Source organism: Nelumbo nucifera, chromosome 7, assembly GCF_055504915.1.
Source record: "Nelumbo nucifera cultivar China Antique chromosome 7, China Antique-T2T, whole genome shotgun sequence".
NCBI lineage: Eukaryota > Viridiplantae > Streptophyta > Magnoliopsida > Proteales > Nelumbonaceae > Nelumbo > Nelumbo nucifera.
In genome coordinates this window covers 51,123,303-51,140,167 of record NC_142655.1, presented here as the reverse complement: position 1 = coordinate 51,140,167, position 16,865 = coordinate 51,123,303, and the positions used below count along the sequence as shown (strand labels likewise).

General features: G+C 38.8%; 1 protein-coding gene across 4 annotated transcripts in view; it reads left to right on the top strand.

Annotated features, from left to right (window-relative positions):
• Positions 1-14,154, top strand: part of LOC104586515 (Cysteine proteinases superfamily protein) — a 74,443-nt gene extending 60,289 nt beyond the window's left edge. The window contains exons 9-11 of one of the 4 annotated variants that reach the window (XR_016078556.1): positions 13,204-13,287; positions 13,701-13,757; positions 13,879-14,154. Coding sequence is in view for 3 of the 4 variants with exons in the window: in XM_088891337.1 (XP_088747463.1) it covers positions 1,552-1,654; positions 13,701-13,757; position 13,879 (161 nt within the window). In the remaining variant the exon portion in view is untranslated. Of the gene's footprint in view, positions 1-1,551; positions 1,655-4,653; positions 4,796-13,203; positions 13,288-13,700; positions 13,758-13,878 lie in introns of those variants that run through there. The other 3 variants (XM_088891337.1, XM_010243775.3, XM_010243776.3) reach the window with 3 other exon arrangements.
• The last annotated feature ends 2,711 nt before the right edge of the window (positions 14,155-16,865 follow it).

Below are 16,865 nucleotides of genomic sequence, written 5' to 3'. Positions count from 1 at the left end.
AAGGTTATCACGAGAAAATCTTATCACATTAAAATATTCTCCCACACACCATGTTTCTTCCTACAAATTCCATACTTCACCCACAAGGCATTTCTCTCTCTGTACAAATGTTTTAGACCACAAAGGCATTATACAAGGTATTTCACTACCTGAAGGCATGGGGTGTAGTTCAGAATGCAAGAAGTGTAAGCCTCCTCAAGAGGAGTTGTTCTTTCCTTCTTTTTTTTTTTATAATAGTTCTTTCCTTCTTTCTTTCTTTCCTTCTTTTCTTTTTCTTTCTTTCTTCCTGTCTTGAGGTGTACCAAAGGTGCATAAGAAATATTAGAGACGCACACCTAATACAAAAGGCATTTAAGGTGTACATCTTGGGGACATCCACACCTCTAGCATACACCTTAGGGCGTTTTGAGTGCACCTTGCTTAAAGGTGCTCCTCCAGTCATACGCTTCAAATGCCTTTTAAAACATTACTCTATACCCATTTGGGCCATTAATGATTTTTAGAACCCATACAAAGCCATCCTCTATATTCCCCATATTCAATGAAACCAAGAATCTCCCAATTAGCTCATCTACATGCTCCACACTTTCTTCCTTCCGCATTACTATGAACCTCTTAAGAGCCCCTTCAAAAGGGAGCCAAAGCCCAACAATCATTTTTTGATGCCGAAGTGCTTTCTATGTATCTTCTATCTAATTCCTTCAAGTTTGTCTCTTGTATAATCACCACATCTAGTTTTTCTTTCCTTAGTAGATGCTTAATTAATCTTCTTTTTCTAGCACTACTTAGGTCCCTAACATTCCAGTTGATATTTCTCATTTTCTTTTAGGTCCCTAATCTAGTTGCCTCTTCTCTCCTTCCTGCTACAATCCTTACTATAATCAATGTCACATCTTAGTTTTTCTAGCTCATTATTTTTGTCTTTGTTTCTTCTCATTATCCAACTCAATAGATTTCCTGACTACACCTTCAATTCTATAGGGCTCAATCCCATAGAAGCAAACTGTCTAATATTATTCACAAAGTTTTAGAACACAGAGGTGTGATGTGAGGTGTTCCACTACTTGGAGGCATAAGACCATGGTTCAGAATGCAAGCGGCCTAAGCTCCTGAGCACAAGGAGGTGTAAGCCTCTTTAAGAAGAGGAGGGAGGACAAGATCTTCCTTCTTTCTTTCTTTTTTATTTATTTTCTTTCTTTTCTTCTTTCTGTTGTCTAGATTTCTCATATTTTTCTGTTATGATTTTATGTGGTCGGGTTCATATATGGTGTGCTATGATTAGTTTCTTTTCTAAACTCGAGAAGTATTATGCTCATATCTGTGGTTATTGCTTTCTGACCTAACCACCCAACAAGAGAATATAAGCAGAATTCTTGCATGCAGCCAATCTCTCAATCATGGTTTCCTTCACTACCAAAAGATGACATCAAAAAAGAAAAACATGAGTTATCAATTTAGGGATAAGAACTTAAGAAGTCTAAATAGAATTGTTTACTTTTCTTCTTTGTTACCTTTCTACCTCCAGACACTTGATCCATGCTTAACTCACAGTTGGAGGAGCAAAATCCTGGATCTATTTGATGTATGGCTATAAATTGGAACATGACCAGCTTACCACGCCATTGAGGACATTTGATAAATACATCACTATAAAGTGAGTCTATAAATGCGATCTACCCAGATAGCCCACAAGTTAGGGTTTTTAATATTTTTCCTTCTAAAGTAGGTTCTTACATTAACTAGAAATAGACCTTTTTCATCTTCTCTTTTCCTTTTTTTTTCCCTCAAAGATGGGAAATTTGGAATGTTTTGGCCTCTACAATTCTTTTGAGAAGTCTCAGGTGGGATATCTCTTCATGGCTTTTACCATTACCCCTTGGGTAGTTTGAATTTTCCTCTAATCTTACTCTTTATTTCTTTTCTGCCTTTCCTCTTTCATATGAATCTCCATTGGAGAGGCTGCAACTATCTTTCTTGTATAGACATCTTCCATCACTACTTTTTGTTACTCGGTACTTCAGAGAACTTAAGTTAATGCATGACATGCATAAACCAGATAAAAGAATTCTTTTAGTGGTTTTTGGATAGACATTGTTATTTAGGTCTGTTTCATTAGAATTAAAGAGTCAGGACATGTGAATCGTGGAAACCATTTTCTTGTTTGATGTGTTTCTATTTGGATTAATTGAGAAGAAATGTTGTACATCTCTGTTTATATTTGAAGAAATAGTTGGTTAGCCACGAGTGTGGGATTCCATACCCACACTCAGGCTCTAGTGTGTGTGGTTTCATACCCACACCTAGTTGTTTTTAATTTCTTTTATTAGAAGTTTCTAATTTCTTTTAAGTTGGGCCGGCTGGCCTTATTGTTTCTAATTTTTGTTTATTTCCTATTCTTGTAAGGAACCTAAAGCTATAAATAAAGAAGTGTATGGGGCGGCTGATCATTAAGCACCGAACCCCTTCTTTCTTTTCTCCTCTCTTCACTCTTCTTCTTCTTCTTCTTCTTCTTCTTCTCTCTCTCTCTCTTTTTCTTCTCTTCTGTTGAGAATGGCTAGACAGGGGTGTTTTTGGTTTTTTTCTCCTTTCTTACTCTCTCAATATTTGGGCACCCATATAGGGGCCTTCTTGTAATTATTATTTTCTCAGATTATAATGTATTCTTTTGAGGGTGTGAACAGAGAAAACATACACCTCTCGACACTTGCTCTCTTCTTCCCCTTCTTCTTCTTCTCTTATCTTCTCTTCTCTTCTCTTCTTCCTTTCTCTTGAAACCCTAGTTTCTACAACTTGGTATTAGAGTGGGTAGAAGCATTTGGGAGTTTTTCTCTGCTGATCTCCTACCCAGAGGTGAATTGTTGAAGTTAGACCGCCGCTAGATGACATCAGCAGTCCGTACAGGTGCCGACGGCAGTCTATGAAACCAGCACAGTTTGATTTGCCCTGATTTTAGAAAAAATTTGGTATGAATCTTGTCATCATAGGAAGCTTCTATGATTTTTGGTGGATTTTTTAAGGAAAAATTTGCAGAAATTCTAGATCTGATGTCAAGCCATGTACAACAGGTTTAATGATATTTTTCTACTGTAAAACCTAGACCAGTCAGGTCATTTTTCAATTTGGGATTGATGGGAAGTGGTCTCGTAATTTTCTGAGCACTGTGTGATTTTTGGGAGATTTTTTTCTCCTATTTTGTCGCCAACCTAGTTTTTTCAGGCTTCCTTTGGTTCTTAATTGTGTGGTAACCTGGTTTTTGGGTTTGAAACCTCGGTTAAAGTGTTGGGGGTCCTTTTTGGTTGGTGAAAAGGTGTCTTGTTAGAATATGGAATCATCTAAGGATTTTCAGATGGTTCCCGGCATGCTCCCGGGAACTGCGAATATTTTCAGTGGTATGATAACTACTGTTAAACTGAATGGAACTAATTTTTTAGAGTGGTCTCAGTCTGCTAAACTTACCATTACTAGGAGGGGTAAACTGGGATTCATCACAAGAAGGGAAGTGAAGCCGAGTCCCGAAGACCCGAAATTTACAAGGTAGGAACAAGACAACTCCCTTGTTATGTCATGGCTAATTTGCTCAATGCAACCTCATATTACCCGAAATTACATGTTTCTTCCATCTGCTAAGGATATCTGGGTTAGGGTGGTTGTTGCTTATTTCCAAGTTAACAATACTACTAGAGTGTATCAGCTTCGGAGGGAAGCTTGCAGTATGCGTCAAGGGAAGAGATCTATTGCTATGTATTTCCCTTCTCTATAGTTTATCTGGGAAGAAATGGATCACTTGAAATCTCTAGTTTGGAAGGACCCTGAAGATGGTGAGTAGTATCGGATGTACATACAGGAGAATAGTCTTTGATTTTTTGGCAGGCTTAAACCCAGAGTTTGATTTCACCAGGCAACACATTCTTAGTGCAGGCGTTGTCTCTCTTGCTACTGCTTACATCTTGTACAAGGGGAAGAAAGTCGAAGAACCGCCATGATGTAATCTTTTGTGAGTGATCATTCTGCCTTATGTCATCACGACCCAAGCAAAATACTAGCAAACATCCCATTGTAGAGAAGGTCGAGGATGTTATTTGTGAGTACTGCAAGAAGCCAAGACACACTAAAGAAAGGTGTTGGAAGCTCAATCCTCATCTAAAGCTGGAGAAGTACAAAACTAGGAAGAAGGGCAATGCTCACTTGGCTACAGTTGGTAATGATGCTCAGCCCTCGGATGTGCTTAACTCCTCTAGTGTGATGGACAAACTCAGGAATATATTGTTGTGACTAGAGAAGGGCGGTACATCCTCCTCATCTGGTTCTGGACTTAGTAATCTATCTAGTTCATATGCCAAGACAGGTACTGCACTTGCTTGTTCCACCTCCTTTAGCCCATGGATTGTAGACTTTGGGGCCAGTGCCCATATGACTGGTATGCCTTCACATTTTACCTCATCTAAGTTAACCCCGAGGAAAGGCAAGATTACTTTTGTTGATGGATCTCAAACCCCAATCTCGGGTTAGGGTGAAGTTAGAATCACTAATAACCTTTCTCTTGACTCTGTTCTACATGTGCTCAACTACAAAACAATTAATTGTCTATTAGTTCTTTAACAAAATCCCACAATTTCTCAGTGACTTTTTTTTTCCAACCATTGTGTTTTTCAGGACCTGAGCACGGGGAAGGCGATTGTAAGTGGGCATGAAGTAGATGGAGTCTACCTCTTGGATGGACCTTTAGAGCATGGATTGCCAAGCCCGACTGAGTCTTGTTCTAATGAGAAAATGAGTCTTTTGAAATTATGGCATTGTCGCCTTGGTCATATGTTTGTCAATTCTATCAAGTTTTTGTTCCAAACTTGTTTGATTTTGTGTCCAAATTGAATTTTGAATGTGAAGTTTGTCATTTATCCAAACAATGTAGAAACACATATTTTGCAAGCAGTAAAAGAAGTAATGTTGCTTTCCACTTGATCCATACTGATATTTGGGGTCCATATGCTGTCCCCTGTATGGGGGGGTACAAATATTTCATTATCTTCATTGATGACTACAGTCAGTATACATGGCTTTATTTGATGAAAAGTAGAGATGAAGTTCCTATGATTGTTCAAAACTTCATGAATATGGTTGAGACACAATTTGAGAAAAGAGTTAAGATAATAAGATCTGACAATGCCAATGAATACTTTGAACATCACTTGCATAGATTTCTTGAAGGCAGGGGCACTATTCACCAAAATTCATGTAGTCATACTCCACGACAAAATGGGGTGGCTGAAAGAAAAAATAGGCATGTGGTTGAAGTTGCTCGAGGCTTATTGTTCCAAACTCATGTTCCAACTCGTTTCTGGGTGATGCTGTTGAGACATTTGTATATCTCATTAACAGACTCCCATCAAGGGTCCTTAACCTTCATTCTCCTCATCAACTACTCTTCCCTGATGAACCTCCTTTTAATCTACCCCATAAGGTCTTTGGTTGTGTTTGTTTTGTTCATGATATGAGTCCTTCCTGGCGCAAGTTTGATCATAAATCAGTTAAGTGTGTATTCCTTGGTTACTCCCTAGTTCAGAAAGGCTATAGATGCTTTGATGTTCTCTCTGGCAAGAGATATGTCTCTAAGGATGTTACTTTTTTGGAATCCTCTTCCTTTTCTAGTCACCCCGTCCTTCTCTTCAGGGGAAGAATGCAAGTGAAGATTGGACTCCCTTCTGCCTTCTTGTTCCTACCTCTATTCCTTCCTCTTTTCCTACCTCTATTTCTTCTCCTCCTCTTGTGTATTGACCTTGGTCCTGGCAGCAGTTTTTCATCAAGCGCAGTAAGAGGGTGGCTCTTGAAGCAGAATGCCCATCACAATCTGATTCCCCGGACTCGGGTAATCTTGAACCTCCTGACAATCCTATTATTGATTTTAACCTTGATCTTCCTATTTCCATTCGAAAAGGGAAGATGACATGTAGAAAGTATCATATCACCAACTAGCTCTTTCACCTTCCTATTGTGCCTATATTTTTGCTATCTCTTTTGTTTCCATCCCTTGTGGTGTTACAGAGGCAATGCAGTGCCCCCACTTGAAGGAAGCTATGAACCAAGAAATGAAGTCTCTAATAAAGAACCAGACTTGGGAGGTTGTTCCTTGCCCCAAAGATAAGATTCCTGTTTGGTGTAAGTGGGTTTATACTGTTAAGCACAAGGCAGATGGCTCAATTGCAAGATACAAAGCTTGGCTTGTAGCCAAAGGATACACTCAGACCTATGGCATTGATTATCTGGAAACCTTTGCTCTAGTTGCTAAAATGAACTCTATTCGTGTGATTATGTCTCTTGCCGCCCATTACTCGTGTCCTTTATATCAAATGGATGTAAAGAATGCCTTCCTTAATGAGGACTTACAAGAGGAAGTGTATATGGACTTACCACCTGAGGTAATTTTTCCTAACAGTGATGGAAAAGTGTGCCGCTTGAAGAAGTCTTTGTATGGGCTAAAACAATCTCCAAGAGCATGGTTTGACAAGTTCAAGAATTCCATCTTAAAGATTGGTTTTTCTCAATCTCAGGCTGACTACACCTTATTTATTAGAAGAGTTGATGGTAGAGTAACAACATTGATAGTATATGTTGATGACATTGTTGTGACAGGTGATGATATCACATGTATCTCTCAATTAAAGTCATTCTTTGCTTCTGAATTTGAGATTAAGGACCTTGGTGATCTCTGATACTTTCTTGGCATTGAAGTTGCAAGATCCAAGAAGGGGATTTTTTTGTAACAAAGGAAATTTGTACTTGATTTGCTTCATGAGGTTGGGAAATTAGGGTGTAAGCCTATAGGAACTCCAATTGATCCCAACCACAAGGTGAACTCTATTGAAGGAGAAGTTCTTCCAGACAGGGGGGTATATTAGAGGTTGGTGGGACGCCTTCTGTATCTTTGTTTGACTAGACCTGACTAGACCTGACATTTCTACATCCGGTTATTGTGCCTCAGTTGGAGGCAATGTGGTTCCCTAGAGAAGTAAGAAACAATTTGTGGTTGCCCGTTCTAGTGCTGAGGCAGAGTACAGGGCAATGGATCATGGAGTGTCTGAACTACTTTGGTTGAAGACCTTATTGACTGAGATGGGCATCTAAGCAGATGTTCCAATGAGACTATATTGTGACAATCAAGCAGCCATAAATATTGCTCACAATCCTGTCCAACATGATCGTACAAAGCATATTGAGGAGGATAGACACTTTATTAGAGAAAGAATTGCTAGCAGAGAGATTTGCCTTCCTTTTGTAAGGTCAGAAGACCAACTAGATGATTGCCTCACTAAAGGTGTTCACCATCCAAAGTTTGCTAAGAACCTTGCCAAGCCGGGCATGATTGACATATATGCCTAGCTTGAGGGGGAGTGTTGAGAATGGCTAGACAGGGGTGTTTTTGGTTTTTTCTCCCTTCTTATACTCTCTTAGTATTTGGGCACCCATATAGAGGCCTTCTTGTAATTATTATTTTCTCAGATTATAATGTATTCTTTTGAGGGTGTGAACAGAGAAAACACACACCTCTTGACACTTGCTCTCTTCTTCCCGTTCTTCTTCTTCTCTTCTCTTCTCTTCTCTTCTTCCTCTCTCTTGAAACCCTAGTTTCTACAACTCGAACCTGTATTACTTCTCTAATACAGTAAACAGTTCTTCTTCTTCTTCTTTCAAGTTGGTATCAGAGCCTTCGATCTAGGGTTTCTCACGTGGATTTAATTTAGTCGACCACATGAGAATTGTTTAGGGCTGAAAGTTCAGAAAGATCCTTACTTCGGCTGGTTCTTGGAGGTTGCAAGAAGGCTGTATCAGTTGTCCTAAGATTGGAGAGAGCTTCTTGTAATCAAGAAGAATCAGGCAGGAATTGAGTGATCAAGATCGATTCTTGATCAAGATTGGAAGTGCTGATAAGCTTTTTCTTGGTTCTTTGATCAAGATTCAAGGTGCTGACAGTAATCGATTGATCAAGTTTGAAGACTGAAGGTAGCAATCGGTTTTCTAGGCATTTTTCTTCATAAAGTAAGTACCTTTTCTTGAGATTGATACTCAAAAGGACTTTGTTATTCATTCAGAGAGGTACGGATAAAAAATCTTAGGACTGATATCAATCCCAGGACAGTAGTTGACTATTATCTAACTACAAAATCATTGTCCTAGGTCGGCTGTTATCAGTCTTGAAATACAGTTTTTCTTGTCATAGTAGTTTAAAGCCTCTTCTTAACTTAGAATGGAGTACAAGAACCAAGGGGAAGGTGCTTTTGGGACTGGTGGTTCAGGTAACATGATTGAAAACACCTTTCAGATTACAACTGTTAAGTTTGATGGATCAAACTACTTGAAATGGGCCCAATCAGCCATGATGGCTATTGGGGGTAGAGGAAAATTGAACTTCTTGCCAGGGGATGTGAAGGAACCCTCCAAGGAGGACCCTACTTATGCTAGGTGGGTCCAAGAGAATTTTTTGGTGATGACATGGCTGTGCAACTCTATGCAGCCACACATCAGCTAAAACTACTTGTGGGCCAAAATAGCTAAGGAAATATGGGATGTTATGAAGGAAACCTACTTTCAGCTCCATAATGTTGTTAGGGCTTATGGTCTAAAATCTGAGGTTAAAAATCTGAGGCAAGGAGAGAAGCAGGTCTTTGTTTACTTTTCAACCTTAAAATCCCTGTGGCATGAAATTGACCATCTTGAAACAATTGAGTGGGAGAGTCAGAAAGATGCACAAACATATAGAAAGCAAGTTGAAACTAACAGAGTTTTTGAGTTCCTAGCTGATCTGAATTCTGAATATGACATTGTGAGACAACAGTTGTTGACAAGAGATAGTGTGACTATCACAAGCCTATTCCCTAGTGCATAGTGAAGAAACTAGGAGAAAGGTGCAAGAAACCTAAACATACTAAGGAGAAGGAAGTTAAGAAGGACTTAGTATGTGAATACTTTAAGAAACCTAAACATACCAAGGACACCTGTTGGAAGTTGCACCCTCATCTATTTCTAGCAAAGCTCAGAAATAAGAAAGGGAATGCTAATATGGCTGTCAATACTGATAGTACAACTTCATCAGGCACAAGAGGCACTCCTCTAGATACCTTAGCTGCAGTGCGAGTTGCTCTGATATAGCTAGAAAATGAATTTAGTAATTCAGCTCAGCCTACATCAGCTCAACAACCTATTTCAGCCCTTGCTCATACAGGTACAAGAGCTACTGCTTGCCATGCTTCTGTCCCAGGTAATACTAGACCTTCCTGGGTAATAGATTTAGGTGCTTCAGATCATATGACCAACGTATCTACTATATTTAGCACCTATTGTTTATTCTCTGGGAGAGACAAAGTTTCTATTGCTGATGACTCTCTTGTACCAATTTCTAGTAAGGGAGACATCAGATTAGCAGATACCATCACCCTATCCTCAGTTTGCATGTTCCCAAGCTTAGTGCTAACTTACTTTCAGTTAGTAGTATTACTAAAAATCAAAACTGTTTAGTAACATTTTTCCCTGATCGGTGTATTTTTCTGGATCTAGAAACGAAGAAGGTGATTGGGATTGGCCGTGAGATGAATGGAGTCTACCTGTTGGAACATTCACAGGGGGAGCAGAGTGAAGCAAGGAAATTGCTTGTTTCTCAATCTTGTAGTAAGATTATGCTTTGGCACAACCGCTTAGGTCATTTATCTTTTGGGTCTTTAAAGAGTCTTTTTCCAAACTTGTTTGAGTTAGTAGAAGTGTCTGGGTTAAAATGTGAAAGTTGTGAACTTGCAAAACATAGTAGATCATTTTATCCTTTAAGTAATAAAAGAAGCAACCTTCCTTTTGAGATTGTGCATACCGATGTTTGGGGGTCCTATCATACTCCCACCATGGGGGGGGGGGGGGGGGGAGTACAGATATTTCTTATTATTTGTTGATGACTATACCCGTTTTTTATCTCCTTGATCATGGGATCATTCATCAGAGCACCTGTCCTCACACACCTTAGCAAAACAGGGTTGCTGAGAGAAAAATAATAGGCATATTTTAGAGGTAGCCAGAAGCATCATGCTCAACTCCAATGTTCCATACGCTTCTGAGGAGATGCAATCCGTACATCCATATACCTCATTAACAAGGTTCCTTCACAAGTCCTAAACATGCAAACCCCGTTCAATCTTCTATGTCCAGATAAGGACCTATTCACTATTCCCCTCAAAACTTTTGGGTGTACTTGTTTTGTTCAAATCCTTGGACCTCATCGCTCCAAGTTTGATCCCAAAGCCACTAAGTGTATTTTCCTTGGGTATGCACAAAATCGAAAAGGATATTGCTATTATGAGCCAGTTTCAGGGAAGCACTTTGTGTCCATGGATGTCACATTCTTTGAGGATATGCCCTACTATCATAAGTCTTCTCCTCAAGGGGAGAATAGTGATGAAGGGATTTCAATTTCGGCTCTAAGAGTTCCTTTACCTGTCTTGGTTACTGGGGTGGAGTTGCGAAGAAGGTTGTAAAAAATGCAAGGAGTTGAGAGTGTATCACAGAAAGTGGTGGAGGCAGGTTGGTTCTCATACTCAACAGCAATCTAGGCCAGTTCCAACATCTTCTACAGCTCTAGATCCAGACACTACTACTGCTCCCACTATTGTTCCCACTATTACAGATGTTCAGCCTTCAGCGACAGATGACCTTGATCTTCCAATTTCTATTTATAAAGGGAAGCGTCGTTGCACCTCATCAACTGCCCATTGCATCTCCAAGTTCCTTTCCTATAATTGTCTCTCAGAATCCTATAGGTCTTACTTGGCATCTATTTCTGCTATTCCTATACCCAAAAAAGTGCAAGAAGCTCTTTTGATACCTGAATGGAAGGAAGCAATGCAAGTAGAGATGGATGCTCTTGACAAGAACAACACATGGGAACTAGTTAACCAGCTTGAAGGGAAGAAACCTGTTGGATGCATGTGTTTACTATGAAATATAATGCTGATGGTACTGTAGAGAGGCATAAGGTTAGATTGGTTGCAAAGGGATTCACTCAAACTTATGGCATAGACTATACAGAAACCTTTGCACCTATTGCAAAAATGAACACTATCAGAGTTCTTCTATCCATTGTTGCAAACTTCTCATGGCCACAATTTCAGTTGGATGTTAAGAATGCCTTCCTCAACGGAGACTTGAAAGAGGAAGTATACATGGAGTTACCCCCTGGTTTTTATAGTACAAAAGCAGGAAAGAAAGTTTTCCTTTTGAAGAAGGCCTTGTACAGGTTGAAACAATCCCCGAGAGCTTGGTTTGATAGGTTTAGACTGGCTTGGACAAATTCGGATACATACAGGCTCAGTCAGATCATTCTCTTCTTTAAGAAGACAAGTCATTCCTTGACTCTACTTGCAGTTTATGTAGATGACATTGTGATAACAGGAAGTGACACTAGTGAAATTGAAACCCTTAAACAACACCTTCACAAGGAATTTGAAGTGAAAGACCTAAGAAAGTTACATTATTTCCTAGGAATTGTGATTGCTCAATCTAAGCATGGCATTTTCATCTCCCAAAGGAAGTATGTCTGGACTTATTGGAAGAAATTGGCAAGTTAGGAGTGAAACCTGCTGATACTCCCATTGAGCCTAACCATAAGATAAGTGCAGAAAGTGGAGAACTCCTTGAGGGCAGGGCTATGTACCAAAGGCCGGTTGGGAAACTTCTTTATCTTTGTCTAACCCGATCAGATATTTCTTATGTCGTCAGTGTTGTCAGTCAATACATGCATTCTCTTAGACCACCCGTCTCCTTGCAGTGGAAAGGATCATTTCCTACTTAAAGAGATGTCCAAGGAGAGGTGTACTCTTCAAGAATAATGGTCATATGAAAATAGAAGTGTATACAGATGCGGATTGGGTTGGATGTGTTGATGATAGGAGGTCCACCTCTGGATGTTGTGCATTTGTGGAGTGAAATCTTGTTTCCTGGAGAAGCAAGAAACCAAATGTTGTTGCTCGCTCCAGTGCAGAAGCAGAATACAGATTCATGGCCAATGGTGTTGCAGAAGTGTTATGGCTGAGATCCTTTCTTAATGAGTTGGAGGTTGATTATGAGAAGCCTCTGATGCTGTATTGTGATAATCAAGTTGCAATTAATATTGCCCACAACTCAATACAGCATGACAGGACTAAGCATATTGAGGCTGATAGACATTTTATACAAGAGCGAGTCACATCTCAAGAAGTATGCCTTCCTTACATTGCCTTAGACATGCAGTTAGCTGATCTCTTCACCAAAGCAGTCACAAAAAGCAAATTGGAGACATATCTACGCAAGTTGGGTATGACAAATATCTACTCCCAACTTGAGGGGGAGTGAAGAAATAGTTGGTTAGCCATGAGTGTGGGGTTCCATACCCACACTCAGGCTCTAGTATGTGTGGTTTCATACTCACACCTATTTGTTTCTAATTTCTTTTATTAGTAGTTTCTAATTTCTTTTATTAATAGTTTCTAATTTCTTTTATTAGAAGTTTCTAATTTCTCTTAAGTTGGGCCAGCTGACCTTATTGTTTCTAATTTTTGTTTATTTCCTATTCTTGTAAGGAACCTAAAGCTATAAATAAAGATGGGGCGGCAGATCATTAACCACCTAACCCCTTCTTTCTTTTCTCCTCTCTTCACTCTTCTTCTTCTCTCTCTCTCTCTCTCTTTTTCTTCTCTTCAAACATGTATTACTTCTCTAATACAGTAAACAGTTCTTCTTCTTCTTCTTTCTAGTATATTAATGAAATGAAATCAGGTTATTTATATAAAAAAGGCAAGAAATGCTTTATTTAATCCTTTGTCAGTGTTTTGAGGGGAAGAAAAACTGAAGTAACCTTATTTCTTACACAGAGGTGTTTAGTGCTTTATACAATATGCTTTTTATATTTTTAGTTCTTTTTTTTTTGAAAATTTCATTTTTATAAATATTTTAATATTATTTAATAAATAAAATAAATAGGTTCCTGAAAACACCTTTAAATAGTATCAGATGCCGATACGATATTATATGCCCAATACAGGGGCGTATTGTATCAATACTTTGAACCTTGTTCGTTTGTTAAGATTCAGTTGTTAACTATGATCCTCAAAATAGTGTGTTCATAAAATGTCGGAAGTGGAATTTATCCATGTTCAAGAGGAATTCTGACAATAGAAATTTCTTTTTCTGTATCAGATACAAGTGCATCTTACACTCACCATCTAGAACATTACAAGAGATGTGGAAACCACTGAGCTGACACAATGTTCCATACGTGTGGTATATGATGTAACTGTATCTGGCAGAAAAGAGGGAAAATTTTTAGCTAGCTTTTCTCTTTCCTTCTTTAATTTATGACCTAAGCGTGGTTTGCCAAATCTGACTTGTTTGGCATCCGTAAGTGTTCAGTTTACAAGCTTCCTCCTGAACCATTTCCGTTCATCTTATGAAATGGTTTAGTCATTCTTGATCATTTTTAGTGGTCCCCATGGTGGGTCACCAGTCCAGGTGGTACACATCATTTCACTTGTCTGAATGTGGTGTTGGTGCAGTATGGAAAATGTTATTGTTGGTTTGCACTTTATTCTCATGGGATTTTCTGTGGAGTATTTTTTTTTTTGATGAACTTGTGGAGTTATTATATAGTAGTATTTTTTTCCCATTTGGATTTATGATCTTTCTTTTTGTCACAGAGGTTTGGCTGAGCTTCTGGAGCGAAGTTCACTACAACTCCTTATATGCAGTTGGTGGTATTGACCTTGTGTCTGTTATTACTTTCTTTGATATCTATGTTTTATTCGTTTTTCTTTTTATTTTTTCTGATAATCTGCATATAAGAATGAAGCCAATGCTCCCTCTGGATGTTTGCAGATGTTCCAACAAGAGCAAACAGGAGAAGGCATTGGCTATGGGGTTCTTAACGCTTTGATTGCTGGAGTGGAACGTCCTTCCTCACTACTTGTACAAATACAGTTACAAACCTTATAGATGGGCTGCCATATCGATTTCATAGACAAGATATATTCATTTTTATATTATCCAGTCCAGATCTGTATCTCACCAGAAGCTATATAATCTGTGTGTATGATTTCCACAGCCTGTACTTCCATCAGTTTCAAATTTAATATATATATATATATATATATATACAGTGGCCAAGTTATTTTGTTTTGTTCCTTTTCAACTTTTTTACTTTTGAATTTTTGAACTTTCTAATTTGTTGTTATATTTCGTTTATTATCATTATTTTTTTCATTTGTAGTTTTGGTTCTGCTTCTGCCGTCCTCCACTGTCATGCCAGATTACCCATGTCTGCACTAAAATTGGTGATTTCCCTTGGAATTAACCAATCAATGATTTAAGTCCCAACCATATCGAATAATACCAACACACTACTTTCAATCAGAATCTTATTGCATCCCAAGTTCCAGACACTCGATCATCTCTGATTGAGCACCCTTGTACCACTAAATCTTGTTGATTGAACCACCACCGATACTCATCTAAACATCTACAATAATGTGACATTTGTTTGTTGATATTTTAGATCAAAGTCCTTAGTTGGCAGTCTTTTCATACAGAAATGTCCAGTGGCATTTATAGAACATGTCGACCCTAGTTGTTTTACTTTTACGGCCAAGCCAAAAAGCATCAATCAATCAGGTGGTGGATTGAGTTGTCAGCCAGTGTGGGCTTGGTACAAGAATAGGTAATCTTTCAGATATGATCAAGAGAAGGTGAATTTCAATAATTATTGGTATTAGATCAACTTGTCAATGAAGTTCCCCAGGGGTAAGATCAGTGTTAACCGGTAGTTGAAAATCCAGATTCAATCTCCATTTGTCAAGTTAAAAGCATATCAACTTGTCATTCAACTTAGGACTTGAGGTTACATGCCTCGTTCTATCTAGTATGCAAGAGGCCAATCACTGATGGACGGTAAAATGTACTTTTAGGCCTTCTCAACCTTCTTGTGCCTTGAACAGGGGAGGGTATCTTTATATCGCCCTGAATATGGATGCACTCTATATGAAATGTAGATTTCTCTCCCAACTTAATAGTTTTCTGCAATGCTCTCTGATTGCAAACTGAAGCTTTCCTAAGGTTTGAAATTTTAATACATATTGGGCCGTATTGGGCGACATGTATCGTATCGGGGGCTTTCCGATAACACCCTTGCAGGGGGTGTTTTGGGGTTTAACCTGGTTCAGGTGAACCGACCCCTCTGAACCAGGTTTAGAAAAACTAAAAAAAATAGGGGAGCGAGCCCCCGATATAGTCCGACCCCTACTGGCGTATTAGATTGTAACGATATGTTGAACCTTGAGCTTTCCATGGTGATTCTGAATCTATTGAAGTATAATGCTATTGCTACTTGTCAGTTATTGCTATTTCTAGTCTTCTTGTGTTCAATGGAACAATCAAGGGAGAGTGGTAACACCCCAACTCATGAACAAGAGAGAATCCCATTATATTTCGATGTAAAAGGCTATCGATTTTATATCCTTTCATTTCTAATATATGCCCTCTGTGCACAAGAGAGAAGATTTGTTCTACGTTCAGGAATTGGCATATGAATTGATTGTAGCAGAACTGCCAGTAGTAGAAGAGAGGCTATTGAGAGAGAAGACCAATGATTTGAGATCAAAGCCTTGTGTTTGGGTGTTAATTACTCTATCATTGATTTGGTTTTAAAATTCAGATGGAGTTCATGACAATAGAAGCTGGGTTCCTATGTTAATTAACAGAAACAAATAAAAGAATAAAAAAAAAAAAAACAAGTCTCTGTTTGTTTGCAGTGTAAATCTGATCTAGATACAAATTTTGCATCCGGTTCAATTTTGTGTCCATCTGCAATTAAGATTTGCATTCTTATCAGACAAAATTTGTACTGTTTCATTTGCAATCATTGGTAATGCAAATTTGCATCTCAAAAACTAATTCAGAATTCACACCTCTTTCTCATATAAAGTGGAGACCACATCATCTTTCTTCCACCTCATTCCCAAACAAATAACCCTATTACATTCTTTTTCATACAAAGTGTGGACCACTTCATTTTATTACCCATTCGCACTCCCACACATTTATACCAATGAAAATGAAATTTACACTGCAAACAAAACAAACTGAGCCCAAGAGAAGAGAAAAGGTGGGGTATAGATCCTAAATAGATTCTAACCCAAAAAAGTGTCAATCCAATTCTTGGAATGTTAGTGAATATGTAATTGGTGGACTAAAATCACAATTTGGGATCATGACGAAAGGATGAAGCTTTCATCCCCACTAAGCCCATGGACCATGGTTCATGGCAACTCTCAACTTCTTTTTTATCCTCTTCCCTTCTTACCCGTCTTAATTTATGAGTTGATGGTTTTGTTTGGTTGTTTGTTTATTTTTTTTAGGTGGGTGGAGTGGGTGACTGAATGGTCAAATTGTCTCAATCGGAGGATGGGTTGTACATTGTACTTGGTACAAATTACTTTTGTCGTTAGATCAGAAGTAAGGAGTACAGTAATTGGATAGTACAGAAGCAATGAAGCCGGTAGTTGGGGGTTCCCAATTGAGCCCCCCCCCCCCGCCCCCACTTCAAGGTTTTGACCGTTTCGATGGAGTCTGGGTTTTGCTGCTCTGTAAGAGATACTCTACAGTTACCGTAGGATATTGGGTGGGCAATCATGATACACAACGTCAGCCTGACGTCTTGGATCCTTGTGTATGTACATGTCATGGTTTATCCTTATTGGCCCCAGTATTTTATGAGTAGAACCGTAGAGGAGGATTTGGATTCTTGAGACAAATGCATCAACGGCGGTTGGCAGGACTCTGGATCCCCTCCCTACGTCTGCGATGTTATG